Source organism: Dermacentor andersoni, chromosome 4 (assembly GCF_023375885.2).
Source record: "Dermacentor andersoni chromosome 4, qqDerAnde1_hic_scaffold, whole genome shotgun sequence".
NCBI lineage: Eukaryota > Metazoa > Arthropoda > Arachnida > Ixodida > Ixodidae > Dermacentor > Dermacentor andersoni.
In genome coordinates, this window is record NC_092817.1 from 144,015,436 (window position 1) to 144,035,169 (window position 19,734).

At 48.4% G+C, this 19,734-nt stretch overlaps 1 protein-coding gene across 3 annotated transcripts in view; it reads right to left on the reverse strand.

Annotated features, from left to right (window-relative positions):
* LOC126537862 (cytochrome P450 3A2-like) overlaps positions 1-17,354 on the reverse strand; it is a 69,817-nt gene extending 52,463 nt beyond the window's left edge. For all 3 annotated transcript variants that reach the window (XM_050184957.3, XM_055074498.2, XM_050184955.3), the window contains exons 1-2: positions 17,246-17,354; positions 1,808-1,904 (exon numbers count right to left, since the gene is read on the reverse strand). In XM_050184957.3, coding sequence (XP_050040914.1) covers positions 1,808-1,904; positions 17,246-17,304 — 156 coding nt within the window. In that variant the 5' untranslated portion in view covers positions 17,305-17,354. The remainder of the gene's footprint in view (positions 1-1,807; positions 1,905-17,245) is intronic.
* Between the last annotated feature and the right edge of the window lie 2,380 nt (positions 17,355-19,734).

A 19,734-nucleotide genomic window follows, 5' to 3' on the forward strand; every position in this document is an offset into this window, starting at 1 on the left:
AGGTCATTCGGTTCTAGAGGCATTCGTTGTAGAAGTGCTGGACTACAGTTGGCGTCGGCATGATAAGCATACGTACGGCTTGAACATCGCCCTGCTTTTCCTGCCGCATCATGGTTTCGACTTGACCATCTATGCGTGAACTGGCTTCGCCACTGCTCTACTGCTTTTGGAGCCGAATGGTGCACTCACAAGCTTAAGTGTTATGCCTCATAACCACTGCAGTCACTCTTCTAATATTTCTAGTCTTCTAACAAATTCTTCGACATTTAAGGATTGACGAGAAAATCAGAACAGTCTTCGCGATGCACTTCTGTAGCAGCAAAAGCCTCTTAGCCCAATATCTTCCACGCAAAGCCCTTAAAGTGTACAAATGCGATGTTGAAGGTCATATTTTAATGCGATCTGCTTCAAGAGCACAGTCTAGGTGGGCCGACGGCTCGTAGCTTTGTGTGCGCTGTGTTCTCACCGCTCAGTTTTCGTCGAAGCGATAGACAGCCACGAAGGTCACTTCGCTCCCTGCTGCTGCCACGATTCTTCACGCCAGCGTTTTAACAGCAAGCGTACGCGGTCATCGAGCGTGAACTGTTCACGTTTGCCTGTGCACGCTTACTCCATGCTTGGTAATTTAGATAGTAAGCGAATGTTTGCTTCTACTCCGGCGGCTGCTGCGTATGGCACTGCCACGCGAGCCCTGTCTCAAGTACGATCTGCGATGCGGACAGTGTAGGCGTCTAGGCGCACCGAGGGCCGATATCGTCTTGTGCACTATAGCACCATTGCGCTTCCGCGTCACCCGCGTTCACGAAGTCAAACGTCACTGTAACTTCTTTTTCTGCTCTTCCTCTATATAAATGATTGAGCACGCGACAATGTTAACGTGTACAGCAAAATAACATCTGGAATATAAATGCTGGAGCTACACGTCTTGGCTTACCACTGTGATATCTGTTGGCGGGGCGCATTTGCATCGCAATGTGCCCTAATTTTCTACTTTATATATTATTCTGGTGCCATGAATGTGGCCTGCCTAGTACAAGAGGCGAACTGTCTCAAATGCAGATACACGAGAATGTGTTTTCCAGCACGTCAGGACTTAGAACTCGCAGTGCGAAAGCACTTGAAGCACCACGAGTGCCGTCGTCCCGTCGTCTGCTTCACATGCCAGTGCTCTGACTTCTGCCGTTGGCGACGCTGTTCGCCAGCACGTCGCCGACGCACCGCTGGCGCCTTGCGACGGCCGCCTGGTGCCTATCACTTGCTTAACGAGAGGCCATTTTAAGCATTCATGCACAAGAGTAACTGTATCGCCAATGTATTTGTTCGTAAAGTACGGGAATTAATATCTCGGAACTGTCGTCATCCTGAGAATGAACGAATTTTTGTGAGTTAGTCGATTATGCATTTCGATGTCTCGTCCAAATAATGTCATCATGTCTGGGAAATCAAGCCCAAAAATGATAATTAAAACATTTATTTACGTTTTACAGGCCGGGATTACAACGCCAGCACTATGCAGTGTAAAATTCGCGCAACGACGCGTCTTAGCGCCTTTCTGAAATACATAGCAAATGCGCTTCATATCGGTTTCTAGTATAAAGAACAACGTAACGTTAACACTGTCACGCACAGTTAGAGTTGTAGAGGGGACCTTCCAGAGAACAGTAAACTTACCGCGTAAAGAGATAATAATACAGTAAACTTACCGTGTAAAGAGATAATAAAATGACGAAAGTGTAGTGGCAGGATATGTACATAATTACGATGATGCACAATTACGAGACATATAGTACGCTTTCTCTCGTCTTACCATGGAGTGGTACTCCAACAAGTTTCCCCATATCCAATTTGGTGTCGGGCCGGGTATTCCCAGTTTTTTGAAGTAGTTGAAGTGATTGCGCCGCCATCTGCAAGGAGCAGTAAGCAAAGAGAGGAACAAAAATAAGTGTAAAGCCCTTCGCTGTGGGCAAGAATACTTATAGTTGTCCTCCAGAGACCCATCAGAGACCGAAAGTCAATTCCATGAAGTCTTATCTAGCCAAAATTAATCCTAATACATTTTTCCTCCGCTGATCCTAGAGTTATATCAGCGGCGCACGATGAAAGCCGCGTCCTAAGATTAATACAAGACAGACTAGAGAGACTCCGCTTTTTTTAATGCAGAAAATGCTCCTTGGTTAGGGTATTCCTTAGCGGGCGGGAATTCGCGTAAATACGTAGTTCATTACGCTAACACACACACACACACACACACACACACACACACACACACACACACACACACACACACACACACACACACACACACACACACACACACACACACGCACACGCACACGCACACACGCACACACACAAAGAAACGACGAGAAAATCAAACATACTAAAGCAATGATAGTGCCAAATTACACAAACTGAAAGTATACAGGCCCAGATGTATAGCCGGCAACAAAAGTTTAAAGAACGCGGGATCTGCGCATATAAGCTGGATATCTCTTCCCCCTCTTCCCTCTTCATCCGGTTATCGATATTCAGTGCAGTGGCTCGTCGCCATCGAATCCCTCTCCACTTGAGCACGCTCCTCGCCTCTTGTGAGCCAATTATATCAGACAAGCCGCTCAGTGCATTCAATGTTATTCGTTTTTCAAGCAAAAAAAAGTGACGTCCTATGAACGAGGGGAGCATTTTATTGGTTTGATCAGACAACCCTGCGTGTGACCACCCGATGCTTGCGTCGGCGGTTGCGCAAATTTCACGTCAGGAGTTTGGAATCAAAACATATTGTAATAGTTTTACGTTATACGGCCCCAGCTTTCTACAGAAGACAGCCGCTTAAGAGACGCAAAACCGCTTGAGGCCACGGAAATAAAGCGAACCCGATTTGGCTGTCGCATAATATGCAAATTGTGTTTGAATTGGAATCAGTTATCATCTAAGTATTACAAACAAGCTTCGCCCACAACAACGCAGTGTACCTATCCTTCACCTCTCAATGAGAGCCCAGCGAACAGGAGTCAACCCAAAAAGGTTCACTTACGTCCCTAACGCCAAGCGCTATGGCGTGTTTAAAACAGCTCTTTATTCCGTACATATTTGTTCTTGTGTCACTGTTTTCAGGGTGAAACATGAATGTGTAGGGAAAACTTTCTGGGCAGCCCTGATATCATGACTCAGCCAAACCTAATATTTGAGCTTGAGACATCGAGCTTTAATTTTCCAATTAGCCCAGCCTATACCTGTGGCCTGAAAGAGGGCCGCGACAGCTAAAATCTGCACACAGCTCGTTTTATTTTGGTAAATTATTGTAAATGCTGGGCTAATCGGAAATTAAAACGCTCGTGGTTTGTGGCTAATGGCACCTGTGGCTGTGTATTGACATCATGGCATTCCAAACCACACTATGTCGAAAACTTTCTTTCGGACCTCCACATACGCTCCCTAGCATCTTACGCGTGTACTTGGGAACCGTTCCCAGTTCAACGCGGTACACCTCCTGGCTCCATGTTATATGGCATGCAGTTCACCGTAGCTATGGAAGACCACCCAGCGAAACGCCAACAAATACATGGTCTCAGTCACGCCATCTGTTTTGTGTTTCCGAGGATACAGTTGTGCCCACTTTATCCGCGATCCGTGTTTCTGTTTGTTCAACTTGCAACCCGTTTGATGCTGCAGTGAATCCTGTACATGTGCACTACCTAAAGAAAGATGTGTTGGTTCCGCATTGCATGGTATCGGTGCTGGATGGATGCACAGGGCTGTGGGTGATAAATTGTTCTACTGAAGCGACGGTGTTGCCTCAAGGCCTAAAGCGTGCCACATTTCAAGAGCACTCACCGATACCCATGGCAGCGCTTACAGAACTTGCGGACACAGGGGAAGCGGGTGACATGATCTCTGTGGACTCAAAGATCCTTTGCATGGTCGCTCAATCACTCAGTAACCATAAGCGTGAGGGGTCTGTGGCCTTCCTTGCAAAACCCTCCTCAGTTTTCGACTTCGCGCAGAACGACACCGCACCATCGATCCCTGCGTCTAGAACTCGTCACCGATAAACACAGGGTCTGCCCAACCAAAACGACAAAAACCCTATCGTGTGTCCCCTGCAGAGCGAAAAATGAGCAGCAATCAAGTCGAAGAAATTCTAAGCAAAGGTGTCATCCAAGGATCATCTAACCCTTGGGCAGCACCAGTGATAATGGTGAAAAAGAAAGACGGTACCAGGCGATTCTGCGTTCACTACCGACGCCTAAATGCCATTACCAAAAAGACGTGTACCTGCTTCCCCTAAGTGCCTTCTTGCGGCCTCTTTCTTGTCTTCTGATGATCAGAGGACAGGTTATTGGCAAATTCCTATGCACAGTGACGATAAGGGAAAAAACTGAATTTGTAACGCCCAGCGGTATAGTTGAATTTAACGTCATGCCTTTCGGGCTGTGCAATGCGCCCGCAACGTTCGAAAGGTTCATGGACACCATACTGCGCGGCTTGAAATGGGAAGTTTGAATGTGCTACCTGACCGACGTGGTGATCTTCGGGCGAACATTTAGTGAGCATAACAAGCGTCTGGAGTTGGTGCTGAACTGCTTGGAGAAACCTTGTCTCGTCGTGAAATCGAAGTGCCATTTTGGTGAACGACAAGCTCTTGCGCTAGGACATGAGGTCGATAAAGACGGCATACGACCATATCCACAAACGACTGCGGCTGTAGAGGCATTTAAGGAACCTCTCGGTGCCAAGCAGATACGAAAATTTTATGCTTATGCTCCTGCTTTCGCCGATTCATTCCTAGATTTGCCGACGTGGCCCATCCTCCCATGCGCCTTCTCCAGAAAGCCGTTCCTTTTGAGTGGACCACAGAGTGAGACTCTTCGTTTAGTCAATTAAAGTTGCTCTTGACATCGCAGCCTATTCTTCGCCACTTCGATCACTCAGCACCAACAGAGGTTCACACCGACGCGAGTGGTGTTGGCACCGGCGCTGTGCTTGTTCAGCGCATCGGCGGAAGTGAGCACGTGATCTCGTACGCTACCCGCTTCATGGGTCGCTCCAAGCGCAATTAAACAGTGACTGAGCAAGACTGTTTGGCAGTCATCTTCGTGGTGCAACAGTTTCGTTCTTACCTCTACGGGCGCCTTTTCACGGTGGTCAGGAACAATCATTCACTGTGCTAGCTCGTGAATTTTTCTAACTCTTCTGGTCGACTTGCGCGTTGGGCCCTACGTCTACAAGAGTAGATTTTGTTGTTTCGTGCAAGAGCAATCGACGACACGCTGATGCTAGTTGCGTCTCTCGGATGCCTCTTCCAACGACTGAATGCGACGCCGACAACTTGGATCGGTACATCGCCTTTGTATCTCCGGAATTCCTTGATATGGGTACCTTCATATCCGAACAGCAGAAGGACGGCAGTTTGCCACCACTCTTCTCGACCACACACGAGCCTTCAGGGAAATAGCCGCTTTCGACTGCGTGACGTCGTCCTGTATAAGGAGAGCACCTAGACGACTGGCGCGCGCTACGTTTTAGTTGTCCCCAAGAGCCTCTGTATTCAAGTACTAGTCAAGTACGACGATCCAACCTCTGGCCATCCTTGCTCTACAAGAACGCTGTGCCGTGCTCAAGAGCGCTTTTACTGGCCCAAGATGCGTCACGATACCGAGTGGTACGTCACCAGCTGCACCGAGTGCCAGCGTTACAAGCGACCTTCAAACACACCGCATGGCCAACTTCAGCGAGTTCCGCCTTCCAGCGCCCCTTTCGAACAAATTGGTATAGTTGCCCTTGGCTCCTTCCTGCGATCCTCCAACGGAAATCATTGGATTATTCTGTGTGTAGACCACCTGACCCGTTATTGTGAGACGGCAGCACTGTCATCGGCAACAGGAGAAGAACTCTATCTTTTCTTATTATATTCCATTATTCTCCGACATGGGCCTCCTCGCATTATAATCAGCGATCGAGGGAGACAACTTACCGCAGGTGCTGTTGAAGAGACCCTTCATCTGTGTTCAGCTAGCTTCCGGCATTCGACGCCATACCATTCAAGAACTAATGGTCTGGTTGAACGTACAAACAGAACGCTTGCCAACATGCTTCCATCCTTGCTCTACAAGAATGCTGTGCCGTGCTCAAGAGCGCTTTTACTGGCCCAAGATGCGTCACGATACCGAGTGGTACGTCACCAGCTGCACCGAGTGCCAGCGTTACAAGCGACCTTCAAACACACCGCATGGCCAACTTCAGCGAGTTCCGCCTTCCAGCGCCCCTTTCGAACAAATTGGTATAGTTGCCCTTGGCTCCTTCCTGCGATCCTCCAACGGAAATCATTGGATTATTCTGTGTGTAGACCACCTGACCCGTTATTGTGAGACGGCAGCACTGTCATCGGCAACAGGAGAAGAACTCTATCTTTTCTTATTATATTCCATTATTCTCCGACATGGGCCTCCTCGCATTATAATCAGCGATCGAGGGAGACAACTTACCGCAGGTGCTGTTGAAGAGACCCTTCATCTGTGTTCAGCTAGCTTCCGGCATTCGACGCCATACCATTCAAGAACTAATGGTCTGGTTGAACGTACAAACAGAACGCTTGCCAACATGCTTCCATCCTTGCTCTACAAGAATGCTGTGCCGTGCTCAAGAGCGCTTTTACTGGCCCAAGATGCGTCACGATACCGAGTGGTACGTCACCAGCTGCACCGAGTGCCAGCGTTACAAGCGACCTTCAAACACACCGCATGGCCAACTTCAGTGAGTTCCGCCTTCCAGCGCCCCTTTCGAACAAATTGGTATAGTTGCCCTTGGCCCCTTCCCGCGATCCTCCAACGGAAATCGTTGGATTATTCTGTGTGCAGACCACCTGACCCGTTATTGTGAGACGGCAGCACTGTCATCGGCAACAGCAGCAGAACTCTATCTTTTCTTATTATATTCCATGATTCTCCGACATGGGCCTCCTCGCATTATAATCAGCGATTGTGGAGACAATTTACCGCAGGTGCTGTTGAAGAGACGCTTCATCTGTGTTCAGCTAGCTTCCGGCATTCGACGCCATACCATTCAAGAACTAATGGTCTGGTTGAACGTACAAACAGAACGCTTGTCAACATGCTCTCAATGTATGTCGATTCCGCACGTAAGAACTGGGGCAGTGTCTTGCCTTTTGTCACCTATGCATTCAACATCGCAAAACACGAGACTACCGGTTACTCACCGTTCTTTCTTCTTTATGCTCGTCCGTCTCGCTACACGCTCGATACCACGTTTCCTTACTTCACTCATGACAATGACTTCATTACGAAGATCCTCTGTCGAGCAGAAGCGCGACGCCTTGCTCGGCTACGCACCCTGACTTCGCAGGACCGATCAAAGATCCGCTACGACGGCCGTCGCCTACATGTATATTTCGATCGTGGTGAACTTGTGTGGCTCTGGACGCTATTACGGAAGAGCGGCTTCCGCCAGTAGTTCTTGACCCACTATGTTGGACCTTACGTTATACTCGAACGTAGGAGAATGGGCCGAGCAGATCCGAGTTATTCACTCTAGGGTCACCAAAACAATTGAAACGACAACGGAGGCTCCAGCCGTGGATCGTCACCTGTTGCATCTCTGGGAAGCCCGAAGAGGCCTCACAAAAAGGTGGAAAAGGCAGAAGCTTAATCGTAAACTCAGGATACGGATAGCTCAGCTAGCGCAGGAAGCTAACGAATACGTACAAAAGTTAAGCGACAGCAATTGGCGTCAGTTCAGCGACTCGCTTCGGGGCACGTTGACTACAAAGAAAACATGGCGCATTCTTCGAAGTATGATTGACCCGGGAGGAACAAAAACAGTCGCGAATCGCACACTTAAGCTGCTTGAAAACGAGTTTGAAGGTCGGGAAGCTGACATGATATACAAAATTAAAGAGATATACGTAGGAACTGTACCGACCGCGCAATCCACCAAACCCGTTTACGAAGGTCAGGACAAACCGGAACTGGACGCCCCCATAACCTTTGAAGAAGTTTACGCAGCGGCACACTCCTTCAAGAAAAACACGACCCGAGGGGTAGATCAGGTCACGAACGCAATGATTCGCAATCTAAGTGACGACACGCTAAAGAGCTTGACCAAATTCTTTAACGACATGGTCTGGACAGAAGACGGCGTCCTTCCAAAAGAATGGAAGGAAGCAAAAATTATTCTTATTCCAAAACCAGGTAAGCCTCGTAACATCAACAACCTTCGACCCATCTCCCTAACGTCGTGCGCGGGGAAACTCTTTGAAAAGGTTGTGCAGGTCCGGCTCTCGAACCACATAGAGCTAAACAATATGTTCCCCTACAACATGTTCGGTTTCCGACCCCACGTGTCAGCGCAGGACATTCTTCTACTACTAAAGCACGAGGTCCTGCACCCCAACAGAGGGTCGGAAGATAAATTTGTACTGGCATTGGACATCAAAAAGGCCTTCGACAGCATCTCCCACCACGCTATTCTGGAGGGACTGGAAGCGGTGAACTGCGGATCGCGAATTTATAACTACGTGCGCTCGTTCCTCAGCCACCGCACGGCCACAATCGGATTAGGCTCCACGAGGTCCGACACCTTCAACTGTCCCGACAGAGGTACCCCTCAGGGAGCTATACTCTCTCCACTGCTATTCAATGTAGGGATGAGAAAGCTAGCCCTGGAGCTAGATAAACACCCGAATCTCGGTTGTGCGATATATGCCGATGATATCACGTTCTGGGCTCACCAGGGGTCCTACGGGGACAAGCAAGAAACCCTTCAAAAGGCCATAGACGCAGTCGTGGAATACGCGAGGGCGGCGGACATGGCATGCGCACCCGAAAAATCGGAATTCATTCGGGTGCGTGCGAAGTACGCAAGAAAGAAGGACTGGGTGCCGCTCACTCTGACTCTCGACGGGGTGCCAATTCGTGAAGTGGAGACACTCAGAATATTGGAGATGTGGATACAGCAGAATGCTGGAACATCTCACACCCTACAAAAACTAAAGGCGGTCACAGGAAACGTGGCCAGAATGATAAGGAGAGTGGCAAGAAGCAGAGACGGCCTAACTGAGGGAGAGACCATCAGCCTGGTTCACGCATTCGTAATTAGCCGACTCACATACGCCCTTCCGTATCAGGCCTTGACAAACCAAGAGATTAAACAGGCAAACGCAATAATAAGAAAAGCCTTCAAAGCCGCTCTTGGTCTTCCCGAATGCACTAGCACAGAGAGATTCGAGGGACTGGGCCTGCACAATACTTTTGACGAGTACGCAGTCGCGACGTTATATGCCCAGAAAGAAAGACTTTGTTCTTCAACTCAGGGCAGGGAAGTATTGGCGAGGTTAGGCTTTTCCCTGAGACCCCAGTATTGCGGAGAGGAAACGGCACAGATAGACCGCAATGTTCGATCGCACATCGCGGTGGCCCCAATTCCCAAAAACATGCACCCCAAGTACCATCCCGGACGACGCAGAGCAAGGGCAAAGACCCTTCACAAACGTTTCGGCATGGGATCGGGGGCGTATTCGGATGCCAGTCGAGCCAGCTCAGACACTTTCAGCATAATCTCTACATGCAACAACATAATAACGGCATCCTTCAAAACCTCCTCGGCATGCGTGGCAGAGGCTGCAGCCATCGCATTGGCCATTCAGGACGCCGAGCGCCAAACCAATTCGGCTGTCATATTATCCGTCTCACAAGCGGCTTGCCGCCTGTTTTTACAAGGAACGGCACCCAAATCAATAATCAAAATTTTAGGCACTCAACTAGAGGGGCACCACACTATCGTCTGGTGTCCGGCACAGGAGCGACTGGCAGGAAACGCTAGGGCAGACCGTATTGCTCGAGGTTTGAACGTCCGAGCAACGGCATGGCCTAGCGACGTCCTTCCACCGAATTCTCGTGACATCCTCCTACAGCAAAGGCAGGAGCGGAGACGTTTTGGACATCCTCACTCCGATTTAAACAGCGAACAGGAGAGGGACTGGCGTCGTAGTCAGACGAATACATACCCCAACCTGCACCACCTACACAGAATACACCCCACGAAGTTCACTGACGAGGGCCCGTGGTGCACAGACACACCCACACTAAAACACATCACATGGGAGTGCCCCAGGAGGCCTCCGCACATAGACAGTCCCATATTACACCAACATCCACTAATGAGGAATAGGCAGTGGGAGGCATGGCTTGCGGTCGAGGGTCGGGAGAGCCAGTTGGCTCTTCTGGACCAAGCCCAGCGAGCCGCTCGTGCCAGTGGGGCCCTGGAATAGGGGCTCCGACCATCGTGCCTTATTTTATTTACATTGAATAAAGTTTTACTCTCTCTCTCTCTAACAAAAGGCAGAATGAGCGCGAATGACAAAAAAAGACGGAGGGTGGAGAAAGAGGAGGACGACGTTCGGCCGCCTATCTTTGGACCACTCGAGGAAAAACGCCTACCGATTCCGTAAATCGTCCTTGCATTTTTAAGTAAACGGTCCACGCGTAACATTATATATATATATATATATATATATATATATATATATATATATATATATATATATATATATATATATATATATATAATGTGAGCATTATTCATACGCTTCGTATGCTCACCTGCACATACTCATCATCACCGTTTCGGGGCCATGTGGTGGGGCTCTCGGAAGAATAAAGAGGAGACTAGCTGCCTAAACCTTGTCTCACAAGTGGTGAAGTGTGCTGTCTGGTTTCTTCGTCCTCTCGCTCCCGGACGTGTATCGCGGACGTGTATCGCGACGACGCCTGCCCCTCCTGCGGGCAGACCTCCACTCTAGCGCACATGCTGTGGGAGTGCGGGTCGACATACCCCAAGTTCATCAAGGAGGAGTGGGACTCGCTTCTGCGTAGCCCCGCTCTAGAAAAGCAAATCCTGGCTGTCCGGCGTGCCCGCGACCGGGCCGGTGGGCTAGACCTGCCGGTCCCGACGTGGGACTAGCCAGGTGCGCGACGAGTTCGCGTCCTCGCCGGACCTGCAATAAAAGTTTCTTCACTCACTCACTCACTCTCGCTCCCGGTCTCTCTCCAGCTTCACCTACGCTACATCCCTGGAGCTCCGCTTGGATCGCCCCCTCTACCAACTGCACTCGACCATGTCCCAAGACCAGCAGCCCAATACAACGATGTGCACCTTGCCTGCTCCTGCGGGAACCCCTTCTTGAACGGTCACCACCCCTCAGAAGGATCCACCGGTGTTTGCTGGACTTCCAGGTGACGACGTTGATGACTGGTTGGAGCTATACGAGCGCGTGAATGAATTTAATCACTGGATCAAATCTGCAAAACTTGCTCACGTCGCCTTCTATTTAACCGGCGTCGCGAAAACTTGGTTTTACAATCATGAGCTCGATTTCGTCAACTGGAACACCTTTAAACACCACCTACACCAGATTTTCACGAACTCGTCTATGCGCTCCGATATTGGCAAGAAGAAGCATGCTGAGCGTGTTCAGCACTCGGGTGAGTCGTACACTTCGTACATAGTGGACGTCCTCGCGCTTTGCCGCCGCGTGAACACCTCGATGTCAGAGAGTGAACGTGTACGCCAGCTGCTCAAGGGTATTATGACTGTGGCATTTAATTTTCTTGTAGTGCTGAACCCCACTACCATCGCAGACATCACCAGTACGTGTCAGCATGTCGATGAGCTTCCTATGCTCCGCTTACACCCTGACACATCTGGTTTCAAGGCGTCCAAAGACAGCGGACTACGTGCCTTTATTTGCTCCATCGTCCGTGAGGAACTGCACGCCCCAGTTTCGTCAACCTCTCCTGAGGTCCATACGACGCCTCCTGGTGGCGGCCTACGCCATACTGTGAGGGAAGAGATAGCTGCCGTGACCTGCCCGCAAGTGCCGAGCCCGCACCCTATCCCTACGCCAACTTACGCTCAGGTTGTCTCTATAGTACCACTCTCCCAGCAGCCACCACAACAGGCACCTTCATCGCACATGTCCCTGAATCTTATCACTACAAGACCACCACCTCTTCTGTCTTACAACGCATGGAGTCCACATCGACCGGTTTGCTACTATTGCGGCATCTGTGGTCACATTGAAAGGTTTTGCCGACGCTGTCAGCAAGATGAAAGGCGTGGCTATGACGGGTTTGAAAGGGATGATTTTTCTGGCCCAGTACCACAATGTCGGCGCTCTTACTACGATTATTATCCACGACGTTTACATCTCCACAGGAATTCAACGCTGCCGGTTCATTGCGTTTCCCGCGTCGTCGCTCTTCCTCACCGACGCGGCGCTCCTCTTCCCCTCTTCGACCAGCTACTTCGTACTCCGATCAGCGCCCGGAAAACTATATGGTGCAGCTTCAGGAGGGAAACTGCATCCTTTGGACAATGTGAAACTCCTCCGGAGCGCCCGTCAAATGTACTTTCGATATGCGTTGAAGGTGTCCGAACCGAAGCCTTGGTTGACACAGGTGCATCGCTTTCCGTTATTAGTACTGACTTGTGTTCTCGATTGCGAAAAGGGAAGACACCGTATAATGACCCTCCCCTTCGTTACGCTAGCGCAGTTCTTGTTCAGCCCTCCGGTGTTTGCACTGCGCGTGTTTTCACTGATGGCATCCTTCACCACATTTAGTTTGTCGTGCTATCTTCGTGTACCTACGCGATGATTTTGGGATGGGACTTCCTGTTCTCCGCCTCAGCTTTCATCTCTTGCCGTCAGCGAACCATTCATATGACGGACACTCAGTCTTCGTCCGCTGTCGATGCTCACAGCCTCTGTTTCGTCACGTCTACCTACTGTTTCATCCCCGCGGGCAATGAGAATATTCTCACACTGACTTCCGACACTATTGTTAATGGTGATGTGTTCCTTGCGCCGTGTACGTGGTCGCTGCATTTCTGATGGGCTTAGCCTTGCTCGTAGCCTGGTGTGGTTTCAGGACGGTAGAGCGTTCGTCGCTGTTCGTAACCCTACTTCTTCGCCAGTTCTGCTCTCCCAGGGCACCACTGTGACTTGTTTCACTGACAGCGAACCTCTTTCGCCGGTACCGCTTCACACCGAATCCCCACCTTTGTCTACCACAACTGATGATCATACTGCTGCAGCTACTTTAACGGCCGCGATAAATCCCGATCTCACTGCTGAGCAGAAAGAACTTTTGGCACTACTGCAAAAACACAGCGCCTTATTTGACGTTCACTCCAAGCTTCAGGGGCGCACTTCCGTCGCAGTACATCGAATCGAAACCGAAGGCAGTTCGATTGTACGCCGCCATCCGTATCGCGTGTCTTCCGCAGAACGGAAAATCATTGCGGGTAGAGTTGATGACATGCTAAAAACAGACATAATTCGGCCATCATCCAGTTCTTAATCGTCTCCTGTTGTGTTGGTTCATAAAACATACGGCTCAGTACGGTATTGCGTCGATTATCGAGCCCTTAATAAGATCACGCGCAAAGACGTATATTCGATGCCAAGAATCGACGATGCCATTAACTCCCTCCAGGATGCAGAATAGTTCTCAAGTCTAGACCTCTGATCCAGGTACTGGTAAATCCCCATGCACGAAGCGGACAACGACAAGACAGCCTTTGGAACACCAAACGGACTTTACGAGTTCAACGTCATGCCCTTCGGTTTATGCAATGCTCCTGCAACATTTGAACGCATAATCGATACAGTTTTACGCGGCCTTAAGTGGAAGACCTGTCGGTGTTATTTAGATGAGATCATTATTTTTCTACAGCTTTTCGTCAGCACCTGTACCTTGAGCGTTTGGACGAAGTTTTCACATGCATTTCCAACGTTGGACTCTAACTCAACACAAAGAAATGCCATTTTGCCACAAAGAACATCAAAGTGTTGGGCCACCTTATCAGCAAAGATGGCGTTCGACCAGATCCTGACAAAGTTGCTGCCGTGCTTCGCTTCCCTCGACCTAAAAATCAATATCAATTAAGAAGTTTCTTCGGCCTGGCAGCCTACTTCCGCCGCTTCATCAGTCATTTTGCTGCAATGGCGTTGCCGCTGCACAAGTTGCCCACGTCAGGTACTGCTTCCCCTTGGACAGACGACTGCGAACTTTCTTTCCAAGCTTTCAAGCAGGCATTAACCCCCGACCCTGTCCTCTGTCACTTCGATGAAACGCACCAACTTATTTGCACACCGACGCTAGTGGTCATGGGATCGGTGCTGTCCTTCTACAGCGTGACACCACCTCATGAGGCAGAATTGTTGCCTATGCCAGTCGTGCATTAACGTCTGCCGAAAAGAACTATTCGATCACACAGCAGGGATGTCTTGCAGTAGTTTTGGCGATACGGAAATGCCGACCATATATTTACGGACGCCACTTCACGGTCACAACCGACCACCACGCCTTATGCTGGTTGTCGTCAATAAAAAATTTGTCTTGACGCCTTCGGCGCTGGGTGGTCCGCTTACAAGAGTACGATTTTGACGTTGTTTACAAGTCTGGGAAAAAGAATCAAGATGCCGACGCTCTCTCTCGCTGCCCCCTGCTACTAGTATCTTCGAGTACATATCTCCATTGCTCGCCACTTGATGATGAGACCACTCCCAGTATTCCCTCTAGTGGTTACTGGCACGTTACCGTCAAATCGCGTCACTCAGCTCTCCTCGTGTCAACGTTCTGATCCCTACTGCAACAGCATTATTCAACGCCTGTGTGGAACTACTACTGCACCAAATGCCAGATTACGTCGACAACTGCGACTATTTAAGCTCGACAACAATGTGCTCCACCGCTACATTTACAACTCCGACGGACACCGCTGGGTACCTCTTCTTCCACGTTCGCTGCGCACACATGTCCTTGAAGCCTTTCACGACGACCCATATGCTGGCCATTTGGGTTTCCACAAAACACACCACCGCGTTAGGAGCCGTTTCTTTTGGCCAGACATGCCTACCTTTGTAGCCAAGTACGTCGCTTCTTGCGTCCAGTGTCAACGGCGGAAACGACCGACTTCGCCTCCTGCTGGGCTTTTACAGCCCATCTCATGTCCCGAGACACCCTTTGCCATCGTTGGGATAGACCTAGTCGGCCCTTTGCCCATAACGCGGGCAGGTCATTGATGGATCGTGACAGTTGGTGACTAGCTCACACGTTACGCAGAGATCGCTTCTCTACGCTCTAGTTCGGCCTCAGGCGTCGCCACCTACATTCTGGATGCCATTGTGCTGCGTGATGGTCCACCTCGTCTACTGTTAAGTGGCCACGGCAAGACTTTCATGTCAACAATGATCAAAGAAGTACTCGGAGCTTGTGGCACAGTTCATAAGACGACATCCACATATCACCACCCTCAAACAAATGGCTTAACAGAGCGAACATAGGAAGTGCTCCTTTGGACGCCCATACGTACACCTGGGGTACTATAATGTAAAACTATTCCAATATGTTTTTATTCCAATCTCATGAGGTCAATTTTGCGTAACCGCCGACGCAAGCAACGGGCGGTCACCCACAGGGTTGTCTCAACAGGCCAATCAAACGCTCTCCTCGTTCATAGGAGGTCACTTTTGTTTACCCTTGAAAAACGAAAAACATTGCCTACACTGAGCGGCTTGTCTTATCTAATTGGCTTACACGAGGCGAGGAGCACGCTCAAGTGGAGAGGTATTCGATGGGGCCAAGCCAGTGCACTGAACATCGATAACCGGATGACGAGGATGGTGCCGGCGTATGCGATTGGTCTGCTTTCCCTTATTTCGCTTCCGGTGGCTCGTCGACAATCGCGGCGGCATGCAACGGAAGCCTAAGGATGACGCTAAAACGGTTTCTCAGCAAAGAAAACTTGGCAGAACGAGGTCGAAAACGTTACTCGCCCACGCAGAAACATTTATTACACGCAAATAAACCCGCGCTCTCCGGCAGGTGCGAGTAGCCAGTGCCTGAGCGATCGGTGGCAGCCATCTTTTATTTCTTTCGGAACGGGGCAGCCTGCGGCTATTCAGAAGAAAATTCAGTTTTGTTCGGCATGTTAATGTATCTTTAACGCGTACACGTCACTTTGACGCGTTGAGTTTTTGCGGTTTTGTGACGTCCTGTGAGAGGTAGGTGAAGTGGGTGCAGCCCGAAAGCTTTTGACCAATAGTCGAGGGCTAATGCCGAGAAGGCGCCGAATCAGAAATAACTATTTTCCTTTTGCTCGGTCAAATCATGCATAATCAGTGTGTACACGTCATATCAGATGGGGAGCTATCGCGATTTTCGGGACGTCGCGTGACAGACAGGTGAAGCGGGGGTGGTCCAAAAAAGTTTTTGACCAATCGCGGAGGACTGATTGCAGAATTGGAATAGAAAAGTTTGCAATAGTTTTACGTTATAGCGCCCCTGGTTTGTCGTAGTAGTACTGCGGAAACCCGCAAGGCGGAGAGAAGTAATTAATAAAGGGAAAATGAGGCAGAGTTTGACGTAGTAGATCTGCGGAAGCCTTACGGGTTTGCGCAGAACTACTGCGTCAAGCTCTTGCCTTGCTTCTGAGTTGTTGATGAATTCTACTTCGCCTGCCCTCTGCTAGCCGCCTGGTTAGCACAGATGGCAGAGCGGCTGCCCCGGAAAGACGGTGGTCCTGGGTTCGAGAACGGGACCAGGATGAATTTTTATTCAACTGCGAAGCTTTCCTTTCGAGGAATCCGTGTGGGTTCCCTTTGTAGCACTTAGCTACGTCTAGGTGGATGTCATTTTTCCTTCATTAACCTGGTTTGTGTGAGAAGTTTGAATCCCGCTTCCTTGGACCCTACATTATTAATGAACAAACATCCTCCGTGAAGTATCGCGTTACTCCCGTAGACGTTCCTTCGGGCCATCGTCATCGTGGTTCGGAGATCGTTCACGTTTCGCGCCTCAAACGATTCGTTCGGCGTTTGCCTCCTGGCTAAATCGCTGCCTGGCTGGACGCTTGCGCGCACGGGGAAATTAGTGTGAGCATTATTCATACGCTTCGTATTCTCACCTGTCCATACTCATCATCACCGTTTTAAGGCTTGGTGGTGGGGCTCTCACTCGGAAGAATAAAGAGGAAACTGGCTGCCTAAACGTTGTCTCACAATATAAAGATATATATATATATATATATATATATATATATATATATATATATATATATATATATATATATATATATATATATATATTTTCTTGTAACAGGAAGCCTCTCCTTTTCTCCTAAAGTATTAAAAATAATCCTGTAGTAGAGATATCGACTTACGTACATGAACAGCGTTGTCACCAAGCAGACGGAAAGAACAAGTAGCGCGGCGGCCACCGACATTGCGATGATGCACGATCAACAGTAGTGCTCGTGCGAACAAAGCGCTTTTTATCTTACTCGCAGAATTCACGTGCGCAACAAGAGGTAAACTAGGTGCACCTAAGAGCGCTTAGCACACATTAGAAGCCCTCCCCGCATTTGTCTATCTGCTGTTTGTTTCGTATGTTTTCGTTGAAGGTATCCATTGTGTTGCTATGATTCAAGTGCCCGCGTACGTGATAAGAGACCGTGATACACTTCGTGCGCAACACGAAACGAATGTGTGCGCATTTTCCACACAGAATCCAAACTGTGGGAAGCTTAACGCAAATTTCTGGTTAGTTGCACGTTTGATATACCGGAGGAAAGTTTCAGCTTCAGATCAATGGTTCAGAACCAATTACTAAATAAATAATTACTGTACTAAATAACTTATTACCATTTTATTGTTCTTTATATTTACTCTCCATGACCCGAAATAAACGTGGCTCGCTTAAACACAAGATAAACTTCAACACAAGATTGCGTTTTATATCATACAATTAAATCTCCTACTGATCATGTTCTCCTTAACAATAATTCTGTTGACTTCTGAATTGTTCCAAAGCATGGCAAATGAACATCAATTTTTCCAAAACTGTCTCCATGTCCTTTACACGAAGCTCATCCCCTTGCTTTTTTTACTATGCCTTTAACAATATTACTTTAAATAGGGTCTTCGAATTCAGATATTTAGGCATCCTACTAACACACGATTTGTCATGGTCGAAACACATTGATGTCCCTTTAAAAGACTAGGTCACTTACATCGTACGCTGCGTCTTGCTCCTCAAGAAACTAAACTTCTTACATATAAACCTTCAATCGCCCCATCCTCGGATATGGCTGCGTTGTATGGAACCCATACAAACACTGTGACGTCAAAAAACTAGAATCAGTGCAAAACAAGGCAGTGCGTTTTGTTTGTAGGAGATATCACAAGGATTTTTCGCCGTCTAACTCTGTTCACCTGCTTGGTCTCACTCCTCTTGCAGAGCGTCGCAAACTTGAATGCCTAAAATTCCTTCACACGTTAAGGAATTCTCATCGCCTCTCCTCTCTAGATAACTACTTGACATTTTCCAAACCCTTATGTACGAGGAGTCACCATGCCCTAAATATCTCAACCTTTTTTGTCCGCACTAATTCCTTTAAGCACAGTTTTTTTTTCATCAACAATTGAAGTATGGAATTCATTACCGGGCAACATCCGTTCACTACCACTGAAACAATACACGCAAGCTTGTTTATTTAATGTTGTATGTATGTTGTTCATCCCACTCCTACAAGAGCCTCATTGGGGCTGCAGTATGTATAAATAAATAAAATAAATATACGCTGTTATTCGAAAAACTGCACGAATAGCCACTCAACATTTCTAGAGCTCGTGTGCAAAGGAACTTTCCATGAATGAATGGCTGCTGTATGAACGGCTTTGCAAAATCGCTATAAAGTTATCAGAAGTAGAGGGGAAGAACTTGTGGGCCATTGACACACGCTGCAAGGAAAACGTCATTGGTTGAAGCCATCATGGCGGCATTACTAATCGGCGAAAAGCACTCGAAGACAGACTACAAGCAAAAATCCCACGTTGTCACCCAGGCTTCCGCCGTGAAACCAGAGGCAAAGCTTGAGTTTCTCATTTTGTTTCCGCATTGCTTAAAAAAAGTTTTGTCACTGGATCGCTTCTAACAATTTGCGATATATTATTTAGCAGAATAAAAGCAGTAATGACACCTTAATGATCATTTGTTGCGAAATATTAAGTTCTTTCGAATATACGAAAGTGCCGAATAGTTCATTTTCGAATACGAATACAAACACTTATTGTACCATATTTTATTTTAATTCGAAAAAACTTAAAACTAAGGAATGCGAAACTAAGAAAAGTGCGCCCTCAGAATCGAAGCCCGGATTTTTCAGTAAACGCTAATTAATATTCTGAAAGAGTAGAGTGATGGCTGTTGTTTCTTCCACTATGTCAGGTTTGCCAAGAGACAGAGAGATACATCCGTTATTTCAGCGTGCTGATTATGTTTGTCTATCCGTGTTTGCAGCATGCAACTCCGGCATACAAAATCGAAGCATTTGAAGTACCACGCATACGTATTTGTTGATATGCTACAAACAGAACGCATTCTGCGAGAACAATGGACATTCAGCTGGTCGATAAATATTGTTGATGTAGGCATATCCTCCAAGCACCGTTATCGAGAATAACATTCTATTCTATAGGGTCTGTCCCGGCGCCGTGTCCGCATGACTGTTTTTTGGAGAATGGCCGCGGGGGCCTTGCTCATCAGATGCAGATTAGTTGGCAGGCCTTGGCGTGAGATAGCTGCGACGTAGTTATTTTCCTGGCCTCCGCAATTGATACCTCGAAAAAAGCAGCTTTGAAGTGGGCATTTAAAT